Raw genomic sequence first — 18919 nt, 5'->3', positions numbered from 1 at the left:
CATACAAAGTATTTAAGTGTTGAGATAGCTGTTCAGTGAATTTGAAGTTCATTAACAGTTTTATGGAAGGCTTAGAGTAGACGACTCATTTTCCTTGAACAGAGAATGCATTTTCAGTTGTATCTCTTCTTTGGACTATTTTATTATATTTACCCAGTTAAATTTGGAATGGACTCCTGGCTCTGGTCCATAGATAGATTCATTGGATCCATGTCATGGACTTTGAATTGCTACAATAGCAGATCATAGGACTTTATGTCTCTTGTCTTTGTGTCTTACAGGTATGACTTTGTAGAAGTTGAAGAACCCAGTGATGGAACTATATTAGGGCGCTGGTGTGGTTCTGGAACTGTGCCAGGAAAACAGATTTCTAAAGGAAATCAAATCAGGATAAGATTTGTATCTGATGAGTATTTTCCTTCTGAACCCGGGTTCTGCATCCACTACAACATTGTCGTGCCAGTAAGTGTCACTTAGAGATTTCCTTATTTAATTGAGTTACTGTTCTGTTTACTTATTTTAAAAAGGATCACAAAAAGCAAAGACCTTTCCTTCGCTTGCTTTTTTCTTATCCATGAACATCACTGTGGTATCACAAATAACTTAAATTCTTTACTATAGATCATTAGCCCGGTGAAATACCTTTCTCAGTGCAATGAGATAACTTGTTTTTTACAACATTTAGGAGATTGCATCATATCCATTCCCCCGCAACTCACTGTCTGATATTTCAGTATTTATGGGAAGTTACATATGTGGGTAACATTTTCTCCTGGAAAAAAAAAAAAGGGAAAATCTGTGTATTTATTACTCATAGCATGTAGATCACCATCAAAATTAGGGCCATATAATGTCTTCTTGAATTTCAGGTTTGAATCATATTAAATGATAAAATACGATTTTAGTTTTTTAGCTTTTCTGGAGACCTTTCTTATATGATACCCCTTTGCATTTTGCTACCTGTTACTCTCACTTTAAAGATGGAAACTTTGAAGCTTAACACAGGATTGTAATGGTTCTAATTTTCAGATTCACCTGTATATTTGGAATAAATACATTGCAGAACTAGAAAGCCAGCACAATTTGACATTAATGTCATTTTAGCTAGATTCATGTCTGTAATTGCTCTAGAAGTTCATGTTCTTAGTTTTCTGTCTTACTGTTCCCCTCCAGTTAAGGTGGCAACATTCCTTACCTGAGCCTCCTGAAAAGTACTTTTTAAATGTGCTGTTTATGAATACGTGCATAACCTTTTTCTTTTTATTGAGAAAGATAAATTTACTATTCTTTTTAATGTTATCAATGTTATAGTAAAATACATCTTAAAAAGTAGTTATCTCCATTTTCCTGCTTACCCTGCTTAAATAATATTTCTGGCTCTTTTGTTTCAAAAAAGATGTTTTGAAATTCTCATGGGAATTTAAGAAATCTACTTTGCCTAATTATAATTATTACTATAAATTTAGTTATATCCTGATTGCTTGTACCCTTTATTTCATGCCCAGGGCATACTGAGCAACCAAAAAATGAAACTTCACCTTAACATTACAATATGAATATAATATACAAATTTTAATATTGATTCCATATTTCCTAATTGGCTTCATGAATTGCTAGCTTGCTGTGTGCATTGTTCTTATACCCAGAAAGAGCACAGGTTTTAATGCATGTAACCCACACCCTGTTGTGTTGCCAAGTGTGCCTGCTGGTTTGCTAAACCTTCTGTCAAAATCACTGAAGATCTTATTTTCTATGTTATTTTAAATGGTGGTATTATTGATCATATTTAAAAAGCATACTAGTTGGCATCTTCGTATTTGTGTGAATACTTCAGAATTACTGTGAGCAATAAGGGAAAAATAGTAAATGGGTTTTCAGTATTCTGGGTATGATACCATAAATAGATACAAATGTTTAAAATAATACGTAAAATAAAGGATATTTATCCCAAATGTGTGACAAAAATAAACTTGAAGCTGAGAAGATATTTATATGTTAAATAAACTGTTCTTTTCATATTGTATTAATTTAGATGTTTATAGCTAGCAATTTGCTATCATGCTACAGATTAAGACATGAAAGCTAAAGTATATGTACACATGTCGACACCAAGTGTTGTCTTTTCCTAATTTTATGACTGTATGGGTTAGTTAGTTGTATAACCCAGAAGTTATGTGGATTAAATAAATCCATATCTTATGTAAAGATAAATGTAAAGGAAATTTATAGTGTTATACTCAGTTCTGGGTACATTACAGGCTGTTAATAAGTACTTGAATGCTGAGTTGATCATACCGCTCACTCACTCCAGCTTAACTAACAAGATGATTCACTGTCACCTGTATTTTTATTGCTGAGAGTAAAGCAGGTTCCTGAGCCTTGAAATGAGATAAAGCATCATAAGGATCTGCAGTAAGTATTACCCATCCTCTTGACTCCATAGGGATCTGCCACGTGGTTTGACCTGCTTCTGGAGATTTATTGTGATTAGATCAGAAATTGCTTCTGAGAGACTTTAGAAGAAAGCTGTATCGCTGGTTACATCATTAAAATTAAATTCAGTACATTTTTCAATAGTTGCTGTAATCCTTTGATAAAATTGCAAATGTGAGTTTTGGTAGTCTGCGAATTGACATTCTCCCGGCATCTACGGAGCCACGTTTTGCGTGGTACCCAAGTTGACCCATGATGGGCTACAGAAAATGGAGATATGTAGAGATACGACATAGGAAATATTTTTTTAATTTGCCTCATGCTTAGGAAAAAACAGCAGCCATTGGACTGCAAGAAACAAGATAATGTGACAGCATAGTCCTGCATTGCCTAATAAGGTGTGATTTGGTGATCTTAATTTTGCCAGAATGTTCTCCGGGGTGATTATTGATACATGATTTTTGTAATTTCACAAGCTTCTGTTCTGTTAAATTTATTTTGGCAATTTATCTGCGTTTTCTTCACCTAACCTTTGTCCTGGTTCCATGTTTCCCTCTCTCCCACATAGCCATCCTCCTGCTGTCCATCATTCCTGTAGAAAACTGAGATTTGGTTAGTGAAAATTTGACAAGTGGTTTTGCTGTTAAGCCTTCCAGAATGTTTTGAATTATTATTGTGTATTGCTAAATGACATCCCTCTCTCCATGCCTCTCCTCCCCACAACATTATTACTAACAGGGCAACAATCCGTCAATCTTATCTGTGTATCAATGAATGAAAGCCTAAGGGAAGAACGTGTGCCTTTTCAAGAAGAGACTTAAACGTTCTTCTGGCATTTGCTCAAGGCCACGTGCCCTCCAACCCCTGGATCATCTCTGATCCCCTCCCCCCGGATTAACTTCATAATTAGCACACGCAGCTTCCCAGAGGCATTGGTCTAATTGAATGCAACCTGCCCCAGCAAAATAGGACCTTTAGGGACCACTGGCCACATTGGTTTCTTAATTTTGTCATGATACAAATGATGCAATGATGCGAATCCCAAGTCCTTAATGGACTATTAACTTACCAAATTGAGGTTTGCTGCTGAGTGCCTAGCACACATTCCAGCTGCTCTCACTACCTCATGGAAGTTCAGCCAGTTCCTCTCAGAGTTGTCTAAATGTGGAGCTGCACTGACTTCTCATTTACTGTTACCCTTGTTACTGTTGTGTAATGTTGCTGATTCATAAACTAGAGCACTAGTGAATTACAGTAATGACACCAGGTATTCTCCTAGTCATGATATGGTAAAACTGGTCTCTCTCTCTCTCTCTGTCTCTCTCGCATTCTGGTGGGGAGTGGAACATTTGGAGTAAAGACATTGGTGCATACTTAATGACATTATAACCATTACTGTGTATAATCATACTTATCTGCTTTTTATAATTAACTTCATATTTTGCATCTATTCAAAAACCAACAGAAACTTTGAGTTTAATCCATTTTTTTCTGGGACAATTATGGAGAAATTCTATTTTAATATTCTTTATAGTTTACAAGTAAGGGAGATCACTCTGCAACCTTCTTTGGAAACATGAATGGATGTGTCTGATTCTAGCCAACCTTTAAGGTTGGTTGATTCTATACCAATCTTAGACAGTATATATCTTAGCAGTAGTAGTTTTAAAATTTTCAGAAACGGTGTTGCCATTAAAAACCAGGTTCACCTTTGTCAGATGATTAACACACTCTTTTCCCTAGACGAATGAATGAGGAGTGCATATAGGTAAAACAAGAGATTATTTATTACTTTAAATAAAGTGATATTGATTTAATAAAGATTTTATGTATTCTTTTAGATGTAGTTACACTGTTTTGTGTATTAAGATTTCAGTATCATTTTCTTGATTCCTAGATACCTTAGAGTAAAACATAAATAAAATTTATCTTTGCACTTTACTATTTTAAGTTGATATTATAGGCTGAGTTTTACTTTAGAAAAATCTTTAGCATCAGATGTTTACCTGAAATTGTAGCTAGTTGATTATAGCTTTAAAAAAAATACTGGATTCACTGTATAAATTTAAAATGTAGCATTTCAATGTTATTCTCAAGAATTCTTTATGGAAATAATAGACTCACCAATTATGCCCCATTAATAAAGAAAGAAAAATAAATCCATGCAAATTCATGCCAAACTATATATATCCAGCTTTTATGATTGTGCATAAGGAGTTAATAATGTCTTTGATTTTTTTTTTTCCTTCATGCTTAAAAAGGGGGGGGGGGGCTGGTAGATTAGCAGTGAGAGATTGTTTGGGAAGAAATGAAGCAAAACTGAAATAAAACAGTGCAAGCTTGTTTCTGTTTGGAGGCCACACACATTGAGAGCCCAGCACACATTTCGGATCTCTTACAAAGAAAATTTCTTGTTTAATTTTAGAGTAATTTATAATAGATTATGTATGTTTTACTCTGTGTACTATAGTGTAAGCACCATTATTTTAAAACGTAAAAAAATCTACAAAGCTGAAAAATAGCATCTTTTCTCCTAGCATCAAAAGACCTTATTAAAAGTTTATTTGTAAAAATAATAATAATAATAATAATAATAATAAGCCTTAATATAAAATATTGCATATTTTAATCAATTACTTCAAAAGTTGCTTATTTTTAAATAAAAGATACAAATCCAAATATGAATATTTTTAGTGGTTTTATTCTTTGCATATAGAACTATTTCCTCTTGAGTATATATTGTTTGTAATACATATGTTTTAAAATGGTTATGAGATTTGGGGATTTTTTTCTCTCTCTCCAATCTGGTTAAAATTTTGAAGGATGATTAAAACACCATTGATTTCTTTTAAAACACTGTTGTTGAATATAATGTTTTTTTCAGGAGTTTTAATCTAAGCTTTGGACCAGAAGTAATAACATAATATTTTCAGTAATTCATTTATTCACATTTTTCATTTAATAAATGGATCGGTTTAGATTAAGAGAAATACATGTTAAAGCTACCGTACTAATTGACTCCATATATTTTTATCTTCTTGCCTTTATTGTCTGAAAAGAGGAGTGTGGGGTGATGAATGAACTGAAGGCTCTTTTGACTCACAGCAACCCGTGAAACTCATCTTTTAAGTTGCTTCTCAATTTTTCCTGTTCTTTGCTATTTCGTTTTTTTCACTGGTTAGCAACAGTTGTTTGGACTCACGTTTTTTTAAATTCCTTTTTGTAAACTTATACCCAGAGATTAAATAATGCTAGAGAATGGCATGCAAGTATTGTAGCCACTTTATAATCCCAACTATGGGTTTTCCTTAATAGTGATTTTGTAAATGACTTGTCCAGAGTTAAGTCAGTGCCTGGCCAGTATGCACTATAGAAGGGTGTATGGTTTCTGTGGGGAAGGTTTAGAAGGACACTTGATGCCTGAGGTGCCATTAAGGAATGCATGACTGATTGCCAAAGTAGTTATTAATTATGCGGGATACAGAGAACAAAGCAGCTCAGTGAATATTGAAGTTGGAGGGAGAAAGGAGGAGGGGGCTATTTTTTCAGCCCCTTCTGGCATGTGCCAGTAGGTTATTTCACTGTTAATATCATGTAAGGAAAAGTCTTAACTGAAGGCCAAATTTGCTTTTATGTTCAGGTTAAGAAAAATTCTAAGTAACTCTCAAACAAGGTATCAAATTTATTTTCTTAGAGAAAAAATAAAGCAGCATACCTGGAGTAAAAATCCTTAGAGCAGTATCGTAACCCTAACTCCATAGCTCCATAGGAAACAAATTCGGTGTTAGAATGTCAAGATTTTTTAAAACTTGCAGATCTTCATAACAAACTGCACTGCATTCCTATATTGTATTAAACCAGTTTTAATGAGTGAAGAATTTAAGTTGTAAACCTTTAAAATACATTTTTATTTACCTTAAGGGAGAATTAAGAGAAAAAAGTTGTTCTTTGAATTTTTTGTAGTATTTAGAGAATGAAAGAAGTTATTTCAAGTACTTCATGTCTATACCGTCGTCTGAAACACTTTTTGAGTGATTAAGTTTTTATTAAAATATACAATGTAACTGTATATTTATGCAAGGAGTCTAGAGATGACAGTATTTTATTACATCAAAGAAATTACACAATTGCTACAGAGACTGAGCTTTTCCTTGGCTAAGAGCTGTTTAATGTATTTTTCTAACAATTTCTACCCCATGGACACAGTGCTCTCTTTCATGTGAAGATCATGGTCTGTCTTCCATTTCTACTGACTCTTTTTGTTCCAGTTAATTCCTAGCTACCTTAGAAAGAATTTCACAGATGGTATGATTTGTAGTTAGAAAGGAAAAGGCAGTTGGTGCTACTGCAGGGATGGTAGACGACAGACGACTGAGTTGAAATACAAAGGGTTATAAATAAGAATTTAGGAAAGCTTGCAGTTTGATTGACTCATGTTTTATATCTAAAGCCACAAAGATTTAAAAGCTTAGAGTTAATATGGCCCCAAACCTGTGGAATTATTCTCTAGAAGTTTGTTTTAACTGAAAATGATAGAATAAATGCTTTGTCCTCAGTATCCTCTTCTATTTTCCTGTTAAGTCTTTCAGTAGGCATTGAAGAATATTTGAGGAGATACTTCATTGTGAGAAAATTAAAAAATGTATATGGCATTGCCCTAGGTCTCTGAGAACTTACCTTGTTTTGAGGGGGAAAAATGTAACACACACACACACACACACACACACACACCAATATACCTATATAAATACACTACATGAGTAAGTGTAATATAAGTGGTTTGGAAAGCTTTGAAGAAAGAGAGGCAATTGGTGAAAGCAGAGGGATATTATAGCTCTTAGATTAAAGGAAAAAACAAATGGTCAAACAAACAAAAACCCTGGGAGAGGCTTAGTATAGGTTTGATATCAAATATATTATTAAAAATCCCTGAAGAGTTTATTAAAAACAATATTATCAGATGTCAGAGACTACGATTCTCTTTATCTGGAATAGTGCCCGGTTATCTGCATTTTCATCAAACATGCTTGGAGATTCTGATACAAGATGTTCTCACGTTGAATTTGTGGCGAGAAATTGCTGCAGACTATAAACTCAGCAGATGCAAAGGTTTTATTACAAGATGTTGGGGAGGTACTTTTCATTTTCAAACAAACATGAATATTTGGGGGGGGAGCAGATTGGAAATTCTGCATGACTATTTTCTTGCTAATATACCCATGTGTTCTCTGGTTTTTTTGTTTTTTGTTTTGTTTTGTTTTACAGGATTGCAAAAAAAAAAAAAAAAGTGGGCCTTTTTCATAGAATTAGATGACCAGATTTCAATTTGGTAATACTTGCATTTATTGTACTGACTTTTCTAAGCTATGTATTGAAGCTTATCCGTTCTGTCAACTGCCGGTATCTCTTACCCATGCAACCAGAATAAATGACACTCTGCCTTCTTTTCTAGTTCAACACCAAGCTTCTCTGATAATTCACATATGGCATAGCTCCAGCACTGAGACATAGTTCTAGACTAGATCTTCATTTGTTCTGCAGTGTAAGGCACTATTATTAGTAAAATAAGATTGTCCCAATCATCAAGAAATCTCCTTTCAATCTTCTCATACATGTTTTTCACATGTCATTTTAATTTTTGTCTGAGTTACAGCTACAAATAGTTTTAAGACACAAATATTTCTCTGAAGCTTGTTACAAAAATAGCAGTTGCCCCCACTTTCCTCTGCAGACTATTTTCCTGTACCTTGGAGGCAAGTGCTTCCAGTTCTTTTAACCGATTCTTTTAGAATTGAGCTTTCTACCTTCCTGTAACATGCTTTTGTTGCCGCTTCTTGATTTTTTGGCTTTAAGGAGGATCTATGATCGTCATTGACTTCATTCTCTGGAGGGTGAGGTGTTCACTTTCTTCCATTCTCCTGTGTTTACCACATAGGCAGACACATCCCATCACTGCTTCCTCTAGTGTATCCTGATTCTATCAAGATCCAAACCCATTGTGTACATTATGGTGACTATGGGATCATGGTTCACAACTGAGCCATGAAGTATAATAGGACTGTGTTTCCTTTCCTGCCTTATTTTACTTCGTTTTCCCTACAGTTGTGTTAGTTTTTGGTTTACTTAGTTTTCTATGTATTTATCACTCATTCAACCCCAAACTGTGCCTCTGATTGTGTAAATCTCCCTCAGATACAGCCAGACACATTAGTGTTTTCTTACAATTTCATCGACCAAAAGAAATCTCTGCTGAAACAATCTTGTCTACTTCAGTTGAGACTGATTACCATTTAGACCTGCTACACAGCTGTCATCCTGGGGGGTCTCCCCCCGTCCCCACCCCATCATTATCCTGAGTATTCCCTTTGCCATTTTCTCAGATTAGATCCCTTGTTTTCAGGATCTCTTGTCTTCTCTCTTGTTCACTTCCTGTTTGGGAAGAATGTAAAACCCCCATGAATTTCCTGAGAAAAAGGAGCATCAGAGATAAAATCTGTGGGCTCGAATAACTGAAAATTGCTTTATTTAACCCTCAACCCTAGATGAATACTTGGCTAAGACTAGAATTCTAGGTGGCTACTTAAAAACTAACTGGACATTTTGTGCCTGTGGATGAGTTTGTTGACTACGGTCTTCGCTGTATTGTGAGATGGCAGGGTCAGTTCCTTGAAAGCCCCCTGATTCCCCAAATCTCTTTTCTAAGGGTATAATCCTGGCTGCCAGTTCTCTGAAATGAGAGCTCAGTGGATTAAGACTGAGAGTCTCAGACATTTCCTCAACCCCCTCCATACCCTCGTATTCAGAATAATATCACTCTCCCAACTCTGCTTGGGTTCCCCAGTCCATAAATCCTCAATTTTATTCTGTTCAGGAAACAAATCTGAGCAGAGAATGAATCCATCTTCTGCCACTGCAGGGAAACAGATTTGGAGTGTCAAACAGCGTCATCATTTTCAACCTGTCTTCCTGTTTTTAGTTCCACCGTCATTACCACTTCCACACATACCTGTTGCCACCAGATCCCAGAGCTTTTCGGTTGCTCTTTCATGAAAGTCAGGTCATTTCCTGATTCTCCCTTCCTCGCCCCCCCCCCCCCACCCCCGGTAAATTTTGGTTCACTGATTCAATGACTGCACCTCTACTTACCTTTCAGTTTCTTAAATTTTATCACTGTTGACTCCTTTCTGATTTTCTTTGGCCTTAAAGAATTATGCATTTAAAGAAATACCTTCAGAATCAACCATTTTAGGAGAGAACAGAGCTAAAATCACCACCATTTTTTCCCTCTATTCGTATAGCCGTGTTCTTATCAAACACTGAGTTTATATTTGATCAACAAAACACTTGGAAACTCTGCACAATATATTGTGGGCATAGTATATGCCACGTGCCATGCTCTGTCATTGACTTGAAGGAACAACGCCATTATCTTTCCATGCCAGATAAAATATACTCTCATAGCAGTTGCTTTACATGAGTATGCTATCACATTTCCTTAAAAAAATTTTTTTTATTAACATATACTATATTATCTGTTTCAGGGGTACAGGTCTGTGATTCATGTCTTACACAATTCACAGGACTCACCATAGCACATACCCTCCCCAGTGTCCATCACCCAGCCACCCTGTCCCTCCCACCACCCTCCCCTCCAGCAAACGTAGTGATCCGAAGGAGCACATGCACTGGAATGTTTATAGCAGCAATGTCCACAATAGCCAAACTATGGAAAGAGCCTAGATGTCCACATTTCCTTTTTTAATATTAGGGAGGCCTAGATAAGACTTGATATTGATTAGCTATTTAACATACCCTGAACTCTGTTTTAATATTAGTATTATGTCCAGGAGTATCCACTAACATACCAGTCATGGTTCATACATTTTACATGTTAGTTATAAAGAAACCAATCATATGATTCTTACCTTTAAGAAAATGCTATCCTTGTAAATAGTCTTCATATATTTATCCATTTGAGTAAGGCTATTAATGTATTTGAATGCTTTGAACCTTAAAACTGGAACTTTAAAAATTTTGCTCCTCTCTTTAAGAGGACATAATTGTTATTTATTTAAGATTACTTTGAAATCACAGGAATCTGATTTTATATACAATATAACCATCAATTTTTGCATCCCTTTAGGACAAAACTGAAAGGTAAATGAGTATGGTTTTGAAGAGGTTAATTTTTGAACTGAAGTATATTGTAAACATTTTTTGGAAAGGGAGTACTTCGATACCAACTTGGAAATAGTTGAATTAAGCAGAAGAGAATGATGAACATATATTGAAAGAAGTACTAGGCTTGATGGGCTCTTTTATATCCTCTAATCCCCATAATGCAATGTTATCACTATTTTAAGATTAAAACTCAGAGAATATCACATATGTAGAAGTGAGGATATTAAGTAGGGCTTTCCCAATTCTGTGTAAAGCCAGGCTGCCGCTGGACTGATTTGGGAAATACAGTAGGAAGATCACTGATGAAGGGAAAGCAAATGTAGGATTTTCTTTCACCATCTTTGCTTTCTTATTTAAACAGCTAAGTAGGGGCCCCTGGGTGGCTCAGTTGGTTAAGCATCCAACTCTTGGTTTTGGCTCAGGTCATGATCTCCGGGGTCATGAGATCGAGCCCTGTGTCAGGCTTCGCTTTGGGCGTGGAGCCTGCTTAAGATTCTCTCTCTCTCCGTGTGCCCCTCTCTCAACTTGCTCTGGCATGCACCTTCTTCTGTGCACTCGCGTGTGCTCTCTCTCTCTCTCTCTCTCTCTCAAAAATAAATAATAAAAAAAAAAAACTAAACACAAGTATTATTTCTGTTGATTATGATGTCTTGGATACTTTAGAACCTTGGGAAGTTAGTGAACTAAATTAGAATTTATCTTTTTTTTTAAATAAATGATAGTAATCATGAATATTGAGGATTATATTTTAGTTTCTGCCCACAATTACCTTTAAAATGCAAACAAGACATAGTTCCTTGAAAAGTTACTTTCAAAGCAAACACATTAAAACAAAGATAAAAGTGCACATGGGGTCAGTATTTTGCTGATTGTATTTCACTTATCCGTCAAATCTCACCACTCTTGAAAAATGACACGATTACTTGTGAGTATCCTCGCAGTCTTTTCGGCTCCAGAGAATTTTTCAGAATTGTGTCATTAAGGAAACTTTGAAAGCTAAAGTGTACACAGAGAAATAAGAAAGTAAAATTGGAAAACAAGCCTAATGAAAACAAGACTTAATTGGACGTCTTCTATCAAGCATGCCCTTAACGTTAGTGCAGTGAAGTACAGACGACCCTTGGCATTTTGAGCTTGAAATTAGTCGGTTTGTGCACAGTGACTGAAATATAGTAAGCATTCGATAGTCCTTAAAATGAATGGAAAAGGAAACACACATCGTGAGGGCTAACATACAAGGGGAATGCTCCGTCACAGCTGTTGGCAGGGTGATGCCTGTCGGCTGCTGAAGGCCCCAGTGAACTGAGGGAGGAAATTCCGGAATCAGGATGTCTTTGTGTCAGTGCCCCAGGGCAGAGGTCTTGTCTCTGCCTAGGTGTTTCCAGTCCAGTTAAATCAAACCAGCTTTTGTTTAAGTGAATAAGACCTGGTGTAGAAATACCTGCCTGGTACATTTCCTTGTGTTTCTCCACGGCAAGTAGTTACTCAGGAGAAGGATTAAAGCTGTCATCTGTTGCCTTGAAGGACTCTATGAATTATCTTAAGTACTTCCAAAGCAGGTTTGCTTCAGAAAGCCAAGGTTTATGTGAAACCGCACCCCCCCCCAGCCCCCACCACCACCTTTGGAGGAATAACAGGAAAAGGCAAGATGTGACAATTATCTAAGACTCTAAAATAAAATCTGAGAAAGGAATTGGAAATAGGTGTGGATAGCTCCCAGTCAGACTAGACAGTGTCTAATGCCTCCTCTGAAATTGTGCTTTTAGATTTCATAGCACTGCTAGAAAGGAGATGCCTTTTCTTCTAGAGAAATAGCATTCTGATAGGGTTTTTTTGTTTGTTTGTTTGTTTGTTTGTTTGTTTGTTTAAAAAAAAGCACTTTCCTGCCGGGTGCAAGTTAATGAAATAGCATTAACTGTAATTAGTTGTTTTAAGAAAAGACATGTGAAAGACAGTGAATTGTTCGAGAGATGCTGCATGCCAAAACTTGACTTCCCTTACCTGAGAGAAGTGGTATTAACATATATGACACATCCTTTGGGTCAGATGCTTCAGAAGCCGTCTCACTATTCTGACACAAATATTTTACTTTCTTTTTGGAATATGATGAGTGATGTTTTGTGGCATTCTTGTCCCGTTACTGATAAAAACGATAAAAAGGAACTCACAGATCCACCCAGGCATACAGTGTTTTGTTTTAAAGACAGGGGATCCCTTTCGCACTTGGTCTTTTGCAGGGTCCTGAGTTCTCTCCAAATTTCATGTTGACAGGCTGCTTTGTCATCCTTTGGAACTTCCAAAAGGTTTAATATTTTATGACTACATGGCAAGAGGGGCACATTGGACTGAGTTGGTCATTATAATAACACTGAACGGGAAGGTGTTTATTCCTACTGCATATTTAAGTGACTTTCCCAAATGTGGGGACGATGCTTTTCATTTATCCACAGTTTATGTTTTCCCTTCCAGTAGGATTTCTGATTACATGAAAGGGCTTCGCTGTTTCCTGTGGTTTGCCACAGTCTTTCTTTGGCATGAAGGCAGGGCATAATTCCATGTCATGGAGCAATTATGGATCTTGACTCTTTAAAAGGATGTACAGCCTTTTGGTAAGATCTTGGACTTTCTGCTGTGGTGCCTTTGCATTTGGTTTTCACAACTTTATATTACAAGGTTGGGCCAAGATGCAATTTAGCTTGCGTAAGGATTCAGTCATTTGACTTGGCAATACAGCTAATCTTGTATTTTAACTGGAAGTTTGTATTAAGCTGGAAGATAAAAAGCAGCTTACCTAAATAAATAATAACAGTGCACACCATTTCTTGAACATCTGCTATTGTGCTGGGTTCTTCATATATGTCATCTCAGTTATTCAGTACGATAACTGAGAAATTATTTGCATCTCACCTAGAGGAGGTATGCTCAGAGAAGGAATGCAACTTGCCTATGGTTCAGAACAAACAATTGTACAAATAATTATAGTCAAATCAAGAATTTCAACTATAGCCTAGAATATCTCCTAGTCAACTTTTGTAGGGTAAGAACTTTTTTAGCATTTTATTTTGAGATCATTGTAAATTGATGTTCATTTATAAGAAAGACCATAGATACCTTTGCCTCATTTTCCTCAAGGGTAATAACATCTTGCATAACTATATGCAGTACAATATCACAACCTAGAAAGTGACCTTGATACAATCCGCCAACCTCAAAAAGAAAGTTTTGAATAAATAAAAATACACAACGCCTTAGGACATGTTCAATGAAAGTGTTATATGAAAAGACTTTCATAAACAAAAATTGGAGGAATATTTGATTAGTACATAGTTTTTTGTTGTTGTTGTTGTTGTTTTAATGGCTTAATCAAGAATACTAAGAACCTACATTCTGGTATCACACAATGGCTTTTGCATTCCAATTTAGGTCAGGAGGGAAATTTTTATTCTAAACTGGATAATCTCATAATCTTCATCTAAAATTCTGTGTGGTGCAGAGCCATTCTTGCAGCTTAGGGTAGAACATCTATCATAGATTAAAGATTACAAAATCAAAAATAATTCCACAAATCACTCTTCTTGATGTGGGATTCAAAGTGAATGTGTGAAACATAAATAGTGACTATAAATAAATCCATGAATAAGGCTTTCCTGCCTCTGAGACAGAGATTAATGAAGTTTTAGGATGCTAAGAGCTCAAGATATAATCTATAGCTTTAAACTGATGTCAAGAATGAGAATTGATTGCTTAAAAGCCCTTCATTTCTCCAGAATAGATTGATGACTTTAGTGCTACTAAATCTGCTCTCATGCAAAATTTATATAATTTGGTTTCAATAGGTATGGTATGTGTGTGGGGGGGGGATTTACATATTAAATGTAATTATATAAGATGTAGAAGTTAAACTATTTCAAAATCAAAAGATAGTAATGTGTATGATATTTTCAAGATATTTTTTAAATTTCGAAATTCAGTGGAAGCCAGCTCATGGACCCATGAGAGCTGATAGCCAGCCTGTTAGATGACTAGAATGGTTCAGAGGGAGAATCATGAAAACAGCACATATATTCTGTAAGCATTTAATTTCAACTTCACTACTCTTCTTTTACGGCCAAAACTTTCTCTTTAAGTAGGAGTATGCTGATTGGAGTCCTGTTGTATTTCTTCCCCAAATCATAGCCATCATGCCTTAATCATGACTTTTGGTTTGTGTTTCTGTAAGTAACAATGAGAACTCAAAGATACCATTTAAAGCAATCTAAGTGCAGAATTCTTTAGGATTTTATGAAGTTTTCCTCTCCTATATTTTATATTTGTCTCCCTCATACCTCCTTGAATGGAAGCTTTTATTTTAATGGTAACTCATTTTATATGCCGTCCTTCCATAGCATTCATCTAAGTCTTCAATGATGCAACAAGTCATATTTAAATAGGGATAATTACAAAGATAAGTACTACTGATATAAATGGCTCCGGGAACAAATACAGCTATCTCTTGAGAAGTGTAAAAATTCAACTGGGGGAAGCAGAAAGGTGGCTGATAGCATTCCGTGACCTATACGTATCACTGATCCACGTGTTTTGCATGCATAGGAAAGTTAGCTAAACCAGGTCAGGTCAGTAACACTCAGTTAAGATAATGACTGTTACCCTTTGCTCCGTTTCACTGTGGTTACTGCCTTATAGTATATTGCTGGATTATTGTAAATAAAAAATATGTTAGGTATATAAATAATATGCATTTGTATATGTAATACAATTTAGAGTATGTGTGGCCCTATTTGTTAACAGGTAACTGTGCTTTGGTGTGGGTATCTAGATGGGTAATAAGTGAAGACATTCAATACATTTTTATCCTCGTCTGTAATTCTTCCTGAGGAGATTTAGATTCTTTATTTTTCAAGCCGTAGAGAACGGCGTGGCAACCTGGAGAAGTCACTTGTTTGAAGGAGTGGTTTCTAGGAGTGAGATATCCTTTACATGGAATCCAGACGAAGACATATGAAGAGATATTTTTATTGTATTGAAAAAGCAAAATGGCCTACAGAAAATATTAGAGAATCAACAAAGTAATGGAGTGGCAGAGTTCTCTTTTTCTGCTTTCTCCCTCCCTCCTTCTTTCTTTCCTTCCTCCCTTCCTTCCTTCCTCTCTCCCCTCTTTCTTTTAGCCTAAGTGTTCCCCTATCCTAAACTACTTAGTGACTTCTGTTGTTTTCAAAGTCAGTTTTCCAGATTTTTGTCTCTACCACCCTGTGTTGACTTAGGAAGATGCCATACGTCTTTGTTTTTTTTTTAATTTTTCTCTAAGTTAAATTGATTTCTCAGTTCAGATCAGGTGTTCTGCTTTCTAATAGATGGCATGTGTTTCTAATGTCGGGTATGCTCGGCTTTGACCATCTCCTTGTCCTAAGGAAAAGGGCTGGTGGAATCTGAGCTCCAAGCAGCTATGCCACCAGTTTCTCCAGCAGGTCAGCCTCCCTGTGACTGTCAACAGATCAAGCTGAACAAACAGAGTTTAAAGTGAGCTCTGGTTTATTTTCCTTACGAGCCATCATGAACGCATAGACAGGAATGCTTGGATAGAACAATGTTTTGTGATGCGAATTATATCATCTGTATCAGAGGTAGTGTTTACTCCTCTAAGTTCTGGGGCATTGCTTAGAACCTTGGTTTCTGACCTTGACCGAGATTCTTAACTGAGGCCTCACTGCAGAGGAGTCATGTCCCTGTGACCTTGAGTGCCACAGATTTGGCTCGAATTCTCACTCTTCCACTCATCTACCTTCATTATCTTGGGAAAGTTTTCCTACCCACAGAATGTGAATGACGAAAGTTTCTGCCTTATATAGCATTGTTTGTGAGGATTATTAGCTCAGTGTTTGGCATGCGGCAGTCAATAAATGTGTGTTACCTTTATTTTAAAGGTCATTTGTTATGACTGTAAGGCACTGTCTCCCTAAATCATATTATGAAAACCTTAACTTTAATACATGAATTTAGTGTTTTCTTCTCTTGGCTCTTTTTTTTTTTTTTTTTTTAAGAATCCCAGTCACCATGTACTAAATTGATTTCACAATTCACTAAATACATTACAGCTTAAATTTGAAAAATCTGATCTAGGTTGTAAAAGATGTATTCTTTTATAAATAAAAGAATACACCTTTTGGGCATTTTACTTTTTGGAAAAATAACATATTCTACTAACATGTAAGAATTCATTCTTACAGTTCCCAAGATTGATACCAAAAAACATTTTCCTATAAAACCTAAAATAAATTTTAGAAAATTGAGATTCAGGGTCTCTTATCTATGTTGAGCTATTTAAAACTTACTCCTTTTTAGGAACTTGCCCTTGATGGTCACTTTTCAGAATGGGACTGATACTTTAATCATGATAGGAACTATTTATTGAAGACCTGCTGTCATTCTCCGGAACTAAATGGAAAACTATCTTTACGTTAATACACTGTTGGTTTAATTTGTCTCCACACTTAGTTTTGAAATACTCATCAGTCGTTAGTGTGAGAATCAGCTCATGGTTTTTGAACCAACAGTCTGGAGTTTGCTTGTCCCCAGGAACAATACACCAGTTACCATGAGCACAGAGAAAAGCAATTGCTTGCTCCATGCCCTCCTACTATCTTTCTGTTCTCACTGAAACCAAAGAAGAAGCTGGAGCTACTATGTACGGGTAGCTGTCCCGTGGTAGTACTTATGAAATGTGGGAGTGTGAAAGTCGTCTCTGTGCTCTCCACGGTATAATTGGAAACACAGATTAAAGGTTTTGGAAAGCACAGTTTTTCATTGTTTAGACAGGTCTGTAGGCTTCCTGAACTATGCACACTACATGAAATGGGGCCTTTAGTGGTATTTACTCTTTATGTATGAATGGCATTTCTGCCTGAAGATAAAGCATTTTTGGTAAAAATAACCTGTCACTTAAATTGAGACATTTTGCTTGGAAGATAACGTCGTTTCAAAACACTTCTCTGCTCATGCATGCTCCCCTGCTTCCCTGCTCTTCTTAAGCTTTCTGATCTTGACATGTTTGCTTTTGTTTTTAAAAATCTGCTCTGTGATTTTTACCTTTGTGCTGCATCTGTGTAAAATTACCACTACTAACAAGTTTTACTACTTTAAGAACAATTTCTTAGGGGTATTTGTAATGCTAAATAATGGAAGCAAAATGGAGTGTGACTTTGAGGTTTGAATTGAATTCCTAATTGGCTCAAGTATTCCACAAATACCATTTTATTCATATTATAAATATATCCGTATTATAAACAAATGCAGTTTGGTTCAGGAGACCCTGAATCATATCTTCAAATTGTGGCTCCAATAAAATCTGCATCTTTAAAATTGTTTATCCATTTGTAAATCATACAGTTATTAATACCTATTTAATCATTTTCCTACTCACTACCCCCCCCCCACCCATCCCCAGTACTATACTTTTGAGAACATTTAGAATTGCAGTCTGTTGTTAACATTTGTTTAAGCAGAGACAAAGACGCTAGGCTTTTTCTTGACCCTGGGGATTGAGAGAAAATATTTACAGATGTTAACCATGGTGAAATTACTTTTCATATATCCCTTTTGATCTCTATGAATAATAAACGGGAAGGTTTCATTAGCCATATCAAAGTTTCCAGGCCTTCCTAGAATAGATTTGAAAGTTGATGGCCAAATGGAGATTAGGTTTTTAAGCCCGTCATAGACAGGGTGTTACATTGCTGCTGCCATACCTACATGTATTAGACGGTGAGTCCATGTTTTTAATTTATTTTGAGACTTGCCTTTGTATTGCATTTTTATTAGGTCACCACGACTAACATTTTATTACTTTTAGAACAGTGTTGTTGCGATATACATAACGAAATAAAGCTAAGTAGAACTTTGTCTTTAGGACTTATTTAACTGCTATAAAATCTTTGTTTGCACTACTTTATGTTTAACAGATTTTTCTTCAGTTAACATGTCAATCAATTCTTTAGAATTCAAGCCTTATTTTAAATAACTTTTTTTATTCGTGTTGGTACAGTTTTCACACTATTTTCTCACTTTTTCTTCTTGATTTCATAAGGCTGTTGTTATTATACTCTTTGATAAAAAAGAAAATTTGGGGCACTTGGGTGGCTCAGTTGGTTGAGCATCTGCCTTCAACTCAGGTCATGATCCCAGGGTCCTGAGATCAAGCCCCGCATTGGGCTCCTTGCTGAATGGGGATCCTGCTTCTTCCTCTCCCTCTGCCTACTGCTCCCCGTGCTTGTGCTCTCTCTCTCTCTCTCTCTCTCTCTCTGTGTGTGTC

At 36.0% G+C, this 18919-nt stretch overlaps 1 protein-coding gene across 1 annotated transcript in view; it reads left to right on the top strand.

Annotated features, from left to right (window-relative positions):
* The window catches only part of PDGFC (platelet derived growth factor C), a 198510-nt gene that overhangs the window by 144778 nt on the left and 34813 nt on the right, over positions 1-18919 (top strand). The window contains exon 3 of the mRNA XM_045998168.1: positions 282-462. Within this exon, the coding sequence (XP_045854124.1) occupies positions 282-462 (181 nt within the window). The remainder of the gene's footprint in view (positions 1-281; positions 463-18919) is intronic.

The sequence above is a fragment of the Meles meles genome, chromosome 2 (assembly GCF_922984935.1).
Source record: "Meles meles chromosome 2, mMelMel3.1 paternal haplotype, whole genome shotgun sequence".
NCBI lineage: Eukaryota > Metazoa > Chordata > Mammalia > Carnivora > Mustelidae > Meles > Meles meles.
Note: the sequence above shows the minus strand (reverse complement) of the source record. Positions and strands in the feature narration are given on the sequence as shown.